Source organism: Perna viridis, chromosome 9 (assembly GCF_037379345.1).
Source record: "Perna viridis isolate PV_CMFRI_1.1 ecotype Kerala chromosome 9, ASM3737934v1, whole genome shotgun sequence".
NCBI lineage: Eukaryota > Metazoa > Mollusca > Bivalvia > Mytilida > Mytilidae > Perna > Perna viridis.
Window position 1 is genome coordinate 40,655,565 of NC_142453.1, and position 8,456 is coordinate 40,664,020.

The window sequence follows — 8,456 nt, forward strand, 5'->3', positions numbered from 1 at the left end:
ACAAAAGAATAGATGTTTTTGTAGCAAAAAATATAGACTTGCTTGGTTGATAGACGGACACACGCCGTGTACAAATAGATACAAAAAAAGAGAGTAAAAAAAACAACAGTCCATATAAAGTCGTTACTGATATCAGAAATTAAGTATGGCTTTAACACGTGTATCTGATTAATTTAGACATTATTAATGGGGATTGAGCAATAATGCACAGTCTGAGTAGTATCAAGCATGAGACACAGAGTGGTATTTTGTTTTGCCTTTTTAGGGTGGGGTGAACATCTTCCTTTTATTCTTCGTCATTAGGCTTGTCCTATTTTCTATTCTTTTATGGGTTTATTAAGTACAAGAATGTTAGAAATGTCATTGTAGTGACTATTTATCATATAGCTCCTGGTTCAATTATATTTTCCCAATTTTCAAACACTCAACTTGGCATCGAAACATACACAATAATAAAATATGGTTAGATATCAATTTCTACAGAGCATTCTATGTTATCAAACTTCAATTAAATTTAGAGTACATTTGTATATTCATATATCTGAAGATATCAATGTCTATTACAAAACTAAAAAGAAAAAAGACAGAAATCTGGTCACTACCACTTCAATAAAAAGAAATTATAAATAAATGTTTGAAATTGAACAACTTAACACATCAAACTGTGTATGCTTTAAACTAAGATGGGTTCCGTTTTAGTCTTCTTTTCAACGTACAACAAAAACACTGAGTAATCTTAACCGTTGTGATTGCCTCAACTAATCTAATTCTAATTTCAGATAATGAGTAGTAATAGTTTCAAGGGAATATCTGTCGGAATTTTTTTCGACCACAAAAAATATGATGGTATTGCACTTTTGTCGTCCGTATCGTAGTCGTCTGTATTTACGCACTTATTTTTCGTGCGATGATTTGAACATAAGCTGATATATCTTAATAAAAACTTTACAACAAAGTTCAAAACGAAAAAAAAGATTGGTATTGATTTTGGGGCTTATGGTCTCAACCGTTTTGGAAGTAGATGCTAAAGGGACCAACAAAAAACATCAAAAATATCTTAAATATAAACATAGGTATCTCTATCTCTCCACTGACAGTCTTCTATACCACAGACTGGGCAGGAGCGGATATGGTTAAAGATTGAAAAGGGCAAAAATTGCAACAACAACAACAAAAAACAAAAACAAAAACAAAAAACAAAAAAACAACCAAAACACAAAAACAAAAAACAAAACTAAAACACAAAAAAGACAAGCGTCTTTCAAATGTTTCTAACACAGCGAGAGAAAAGGTTAAACGGTGAATGGATCTCTCTCTTTGAAATGGTATGATATTGTTCCATATCATCGTTGATTGATTGTTGTTTTAGTCTGAGGTGTGAAAAAAAAACACAATGTTGGAGAAACGTGAATAAGCCCAAGAGGAACGTTTTGTTACTACTCTTTCCTAGTGTTAAGGAAAAGGGGCAAAAATGGGGCCCGGTCTTGCAAAAGAAAACATTTTATAGCTATATAACACGTGTGTGTATGTATCTTAGTGACATTGTAGACAGATGGTTCCATTTAACCAACATAAGGCATGATTTTCAGAGTGATTAAAATTTGGCAAATGAGGGGCCAAAATTAATATTTTCTAGTCTACTGTCAGTAACTTTAGCAAAAGAGTATGAATCTCTCCACAAGATTCCAGACCAAGAAAGAATTTTTTTAATGGATTTTAAGGGTTTTGGCGCTTGCCTTTTAGGATGTCATAAATAGACCTTTTATCAAACTTCTTACATTTCATTTTTAAATTAATTACTTAATATTTAATTATTTTGCGATTATTTGTAAGTAAATTTTTAGTTAGTTTAAAAGTTATCGTGTACAAATTGCGAACGCAACGTATTTCAGATTAATACGTTTCACTCCCCTACTGTCAAGCAACCCCACTCGTTTCAAGCCACCTAACGTAATATTTAGGAAAAGAAATTAATGCGACATCCAATCAGACAAAGTAAAATTTAACACTAGTATTTGTTTTGTTCAAATCAAATATGTTGGGAAGTAGCTAAAGGACGTAGAATGATAAGACCCTTATTTGGCCGCCCCCCATCCCTTTGTGAGATTTGGGATACAGTGTTCGGGTCAGTTTTCCGATTTCGCCGCCCACTGACACAGAATCCTCAGATAAGCCCCCCCATGCATGACTTGAAATTAGAAATTTTATTTGTAGAAATTTTTTTCTGCTGTCAAATAAGTGATTTAGCATGTTTTACCATTTATACACGTCAGAAGGGAGTGTTTATGGATGTATTATCAACTGGATCTTGTATACTAATGCCCAGAAAAACCATCAATATCCAGTTCGTGCATGTACATTTGGAAGCTTAAAAAAGCATCCTGCCAGCTTCTAATCCCATCGATTATGGTCAAAACAAAAAATATCTCCAGCGCCAAAACCCCACCACCAATGCACCAAATCCCAGCACTGATGGTGGTTAAAACAAAATTATCTCCAGCACCTAATCCCAAAAGGGTTTTGGCAGCTTCACTCTCATATACTTGGTAAATGCAATTGAGAACCACACCAGTCAAGGGAACATCAGCTAGCTTCAATGATTGAATACAAATCGAAACTTAGCTTTTTCCAAGATATGGATGGTCAAAACGTGGCACCAGGATGGTTACAAAAATGACGTAATTAGCTTATCAATACCGGACGATTTGACCCAAAGATATTTTTGATGATGACAACCCACCTTACCAAAGCCAGACATTTCAGACCATGACAATAGGAGGATGCATAAGGACAATAAAAACCATAGGACTTAGGTGTCATATGTTTCTTAGGGAGCATTTAAGGTTTCATCTTCTTTAGCCTTATCTTTCAAGGATTGAAATTATGATGCCCCAAATTGGCAAAACTCTGAATTTTCCATCTACTTTTTTTTAAATTGGGTACTTTTTGGAACATTACATTGTATTTCAATATTTTAGTGTCTCGGCCAACTTGACCCTAAATTGTTGTTGATATTTTCGAACTGTGACTTTGTTAGGAGTCCAAATCTGATAAGATATCCCAGGTTCACATTGGCAGACCCTTTGAAAATAACAAATTTAGCATTGAAAATTGGCATTTCCCTCGGTTTGTTGCTCTTTGCAGATTTTCTGCTTCCTGATGAAATGGCGAAAATTTCAAACCATATTTAAAAAAAAAAATCATCCATTAAACAATACATACAACATTTTGTCATTTACTACAAACTCATTTTTCTCATAAAAGATAGTTCCAAATACGGCTCTCATCATACCTTATCTTTTTTAGAGACCGTCATACTTAGTCTTTGAACCTCAGCTCTGGGCTCTTTCTATTTACCAAAGAAACAAACTAGGTAGAATACATCTACAACGTATAACCTTTTCTGAGATAATTCATGTACTCCAGCAATGATATTGATTGACTTGTAAGTATTCTATAGGCAGATCCAAAGGGCACCTCCTTCAAAGCTGATGTCCAATGATTATATTGAAAAAAAAGGAAATTGCTTAACATTTTAATTATATATTGACAACATATTTGTCCAGTTTGGTGGATGTGTTTTTCAACAAACGGTCAGCATTCCAATGGGAACAAATTGTGCTCCTTTACTTGCTGACCTTTTCCTTCACTCTTATGAGGCTGACTTTATAGCTGATCTGATCCGAAAGAAAGAATATCATTTAGCTAGAACCTTTAATCTCAGTTTCCGCTATATAGATGACATTATCTGTAAACAATCCTAATTTCAGGGATTTGATACATCGCATCGACCCCAAAGAACTTGAGATAAAGGATACTACAGACACTTTGAAGTCAGCCTCATATCTTGACCTACACTAAGAAATCGATGGTAAAGGAAAACTGTTGACCAAACTTTACATCAAACGTGATGACTTTTCATTCAAAATTGTCAACTTTCCTTTCATCTGTGGCAACATCCCTTCAGCACATGTGTATGGAGTGTTCATATCACAACTAATATGTTATGCCAGAGCTTGCCGAAACAACTCAGACTATTTGTATTGTGCTAGAACTCTAACCATTAGGCTTCTGGAACAGGGTTATGTTGCTACAAGATTGAAGTCATCACTACAGAAGTTTTATGGTCGTCATCATGAACTCGTGGATCATTATGGTGTGTCCATCTGCACCATGAAAACTGTTTTATTCAATGTGTCATAGTTTCCTTTCCTCGTTGTCCACCCTGAACTTGACTTTTTATGAGCAACTCGGCAGGTGTTTCTAGAAAAGTAGAGGACGCTTACCCTTTCGGTGCACCTTTCCATGCACCCAGTTTTTAGTGGAGTATGAGTTGCTCATTTGCTTTTGTTACTTCGTATGTGTGATTTTAGTTACTTTATGTTCTTTGTTGTGTATGTCTATTTTCCATGTCTGGTCTTTGTCCCTGGATTACATTCTTTTGATTACCGCTATAACCTTGGTTCCCTTGATTACTTTCTCAATATATGAAGAATCTTAAAGTAAGTGGTTGGAGTAATCAGTATGGATGAAAGGAATTCCCTTCTGACATTGTAGGAGTAATAAAACATGGTACACTACCACAAGACCTGACTTAAGTGGTAACAATATTCCCACTTTTCACAGTGGAGATGATGTGAGTGGGGTCAGTGTGTCTCAGCCCAACACTGTGGAGTCACCATTTCAAATTATGCTAGTAGTTAGGGGATGCCCAACTTTTTCACCAAATTTGTGAGCCCCTTCAGAATCAAATTGTCTCCTTAAAGTCCCCTGCTTACATGACAAAATATTTTTAAAAATGAAAAGTATTGGAATGAAGCAATTTTATCTCAGTTTCCCATTAGTGGATACACGGTGGAGTCACAGTAGAGGAAAATTGAAACTCCTCTGTGAAGTGTGGAGAAAGTTTAGGTAGATATTAGTGTATATGTACACTATACTTATGGTGGGTGTAATTTTCTAAATATCTGGGAGGCCCTCAGATGAATCATGCCTTGCCAGAAGTAGCTGATTTGCAGCAATTTTAGCAAGATGTGCATGATAAAATAGCATAGTGCATATGTGTCTATAGTGTGTTACATATTAACTAAGAAAGAATTCTAATTGGAATGCATCAGTAGCAGGACATACATTTGTATATAGATGTACTTGGAGAGTACTATTAGACATGCAAGAGCTTTAAGCGATGAGTCTTCCAGATACATTTTATGTATAAGTATAAGAGATGAAATTAAATACTCTATTTTTCTGTCTGTAGGAAATTTTGTAATAGTACATGTAACTTCATGTATATCTTTTGCAGGAACTATTAAAGATGTCAAAGAAGAGAAATTTGCCAGGTTGGATGGAAGTTTGTAAAAGTAGAAAACTAATAGAGAAACAAGAAGAAATTGACAATCAACATGACAGAAAAGTTCAGAAGAGAACTGAAGACATTTTGAAGGATAAAAGTACAAAATCAGAAAAGGCTATGGAGGATGCAAAGAGAAAGTTTAAAGAAGACAGGAAAATAGCAGCATCACAAGCCTTTGATCAAATTCTTAGTGAAGCAACACAATTAATGGAATTAAGCTGTAAAACTATATACACTCTTAACAGAAATGAATGCAATTTACTTTGTGAAGACATAGAACTTTGTTTATGTGATCAGACCAATGCATTTATAGGATTTGACATGGAGTGGTCAGTAAAATACCAAGTTGGAAAGGAGGAGAAAACTGCATTGATACAAATATGTACAGCCCCTGATACTTGTTTTCTATTCCATGTCTTTAATATGGGATTTCCTCTGCCTAGAAACCTTAAAAATCTATTATCAAGCAAGCATGTCAAAAAGGTTGGTGTTAACATAGAGTCTGATCTGTGGAAACTTGAGAGAGACTATGATATTCAGGTATTGGACATTATCAAAAACAGCATGGTTGATCTTAGCGAGTTTGCTAACCAAGTGCTTGGTTGTGAAGAAAAGTGGAGTTTGGATGGGTTGGTTAAACATTTGTTTCATCAAAAACTTGACAAAAATCCTGATATTAGAACTGGTAACTGGACAAACTACCCACTGAGTGAAGAACAAAAAAACTATGCAGCTCTAGATGCTTTGGCTTCTTACAAAGTTTACCAGAAGTTATTGTCAGGTAAAAACTCAAAGTCTGGTAGTAGTTAAAAGTACAATGTACAATAAGTTGTTATTAATATATAAGTTGTTATTTAAAATTGTTATATCTATGTTATTGTTATAGTTTGCTCTTTTTTTTACATAAAAAGGGAGATAACTCAAAAAATTTCAGACTTTCATAAATATCATGCCTTAACCAAAAACATTTCAAAGAAAATTGTCAAACAGAGTCAGTGAGAAATACAGATTCTAACTAAAAATAGCACTTGCATCTACAGGAAAAGTTGTCCTAAGTGGAACCCTCAATTATTCAAAAAAATCTTTGATCTACCAATAATGGTTCCAGATCAGTAAAAAACTCATCCATAATGTTTACATTACTGTTTTTGTCAGGACCTTTCAGAGCTTACTGAAAGATGTATTGATATTTGTTGAAGACTTAATGATGATCTCTGATTTATTACTTTGGATTTAGGTTATTCACTGATGCATTTGTTGTGTTTCCCCATACCTATTCTTTTTTTCATGGATGGTGTTAGTGGTATCCTAATAGAATTAACTAACAGAAATTAACAACAAATTGAAGCTATTGAACTAAACTCATCTTTCCGTTAGATTTTACATGATCATAGTACATGAATTTGAAAATAATAATTTGTTTCATTCCCTTGTCACAGATTTCCTCATTGATGTTCTTCCAACCTCTTGTGCCGAGGTATAGTTACCTTTTTAAAGCTGTTACACCTCAGCCATGCATGGTAAATAATTACTAATTGTTATTATAAGTAGTAACAACTTATTATTTAACTAGTAAAGGATAAACACTAAAATAAGCTGAAAAGATTGTTTTATGAGTAGTGCTCATGTCTTGTAAAATTCTTTACATCCAAGATGGTAATTTTACTGTTTTTGGGGAAGTGGTAGTATTGAAAATTCTTATTCCTTATGAGTTAATAAACTTAAAGCTGAGTATTACATTACTGGTGTACGCTCAGTATGTCTACCTCCTGTAATTTTTTCAGTGTGTTCTGCCAATTTCAAATGTTTTACAGTTCTTGCCTTCAGCCACTAGCCTGATGTATGGGTCTAGTAAAAAAGATTATGGCTAGTAAAATGGTGTGTAGCTTTCATTGTTTTGAGCTAATGGAATACTCTATAGTTTGCATTGATAGTGTAGAGTCAAGTTAATTATGAAAGAATTTAAAGAAAAGGATTTAAATTTGCTGAATCATAAAAATCTTGCCTTTATGAATTGTGCATGATTTTCGAAAAGTCCTAGAAAGGTTTTAGATAATAGTCATGAACCTCTCCTCCCATCTCCACAAACACCAAGAATAAAACCCAACTTTACTGGTAATCACAAGAGGATAGTTAGACTTAAAATAATGCTCTCTTTGGAATCTTCCATAGTGTCAATACTTAGATTCCCTCCCCTTGATAAAGTACTTTGCTCTGTGAAGGTTATTATACTAATGTTTACTATTTTTTGTGTTTGTATTCTATGTTTCTTTGGATTATAGACTAAAAATTGTTGTTCCATAATAAATTGATGAATGGAATTTGTAATTTGATACAAGTTATATCATTGTAAGGACAGATTTAAAATTAACTGAAACTGATACAACTGTTTAAAAGATGATACAATTTGTGACTGTATAGTTTTTTTGTTCTATATCAAAGTTGTAATTTATTTTTCCTGGTGCAAAGTTACCATGTTCCTCTTTGTCATACCTGTTATCATTTAGAACAGTTCTTGTGGGAGTTTTACATTACAGCATTTTTACCAAAAACCTCTCACAAATCGTAATTTTTTGTGTGGGAGATTCTAAATTTTTCATTGATTATTTAGGAGGGTTAACAGGTATGATTACTTTGTACATGCAGATAACATTTGGTTATAACAAAATGTACTCAGAAAAAAGATTATCTCCCTTTGGGGGCAAATCAGAACAAATAGTTCCATCCTTATCAATGAATTTTAATCCAACTTATGAAATACTGCAAATCATTGTATTAATTGAGCTTTTAGGACAGGTTGCACTCAAGAACAGACATGTCTGTAGGTATAATTTTTTGTTGTATACAGTGTGGGGGAGGGTGGGAGGGGGTAAAAGAGACTCAGTTAAGTTTTAATACTTTATTAACTGTATGTTTGGAATTGTAGTAGTTCATTAAACACACTGACTAGACAGTAACAGGAACATCAACTCATCCTTGGTCTCTTACTATACACAATATATTATAACTGTGATTGACATCAAAGCTTCACCTAAAATAGTGAATACCAGACCATACATGATTCTATTCATTGTCTGTATATGTGTAATTCCAAAGAAGCTCT

General features: G+C 33.8%; 1 protein-coding gene across 3 annotated transcripts; it reads left to right on the forward strand.

Annotated features, from left to right (window-relative positions):
• Positions 1 to 1,909: 1,909 nt before the first annotated feature.
• On the forward strand, positions 1,910 to 7,689 carry LOC148608514 (bifunctional 3'-5' exonuclease/ATP-dependent helicase WRN-like). 3 transcript variants are annotated; one of them, XM_088546214.1, is made up of 3 exons: positions 1,910 to 1,995; positions 3,307 to 3,445; positions 5,303 to 7,687. In XM_088546214.1, exon 3 carries the CDS (start codon positions 5,315 to 5,317, stop codon positions 6,161 to 6,163), a length of 849 nt encoding a protein of 282 aa, XP_088402340.1. In that variant the 5' UTR covers positions 1,910 to 1,995; positions 3,307 to 3,445; positions 5,303 to 5,314; the 3' UTR covers positions 6,164 to 7,687. The 3 variants fall into 3 exon arrangements, with proteins under 3 accessions (XP_088402340.1, XP_088402339.1, XP_088402341.1); XM_088546213.1 differs by lacking the exon at positions 3,307 to 3,445 and having other exon boundaries at positions 1,912 to 1,995; positions 5,303 to 7,679; XM_088546215.1 differs by lacking the exons at positions 1,910 to 1,995; positions 3,307 to 3,445 and adding an exon at positions 3,556 to 4,911 and having other exon boundaries at positions 5,303 to 7,689.
• The last annotated feature ends 767 nt before the right edge of the window (positions 7,690 to 8,456 follow it).

Coding starts and splice junctions, on each gene's coding strand:
- LOC148608514 (XM_088546214.1), top strand. CDS start 5,315: ATGTCAAAGAAGAGAAATTTGCCAGGTTGGATGGAAGTTTGTAAAAGT.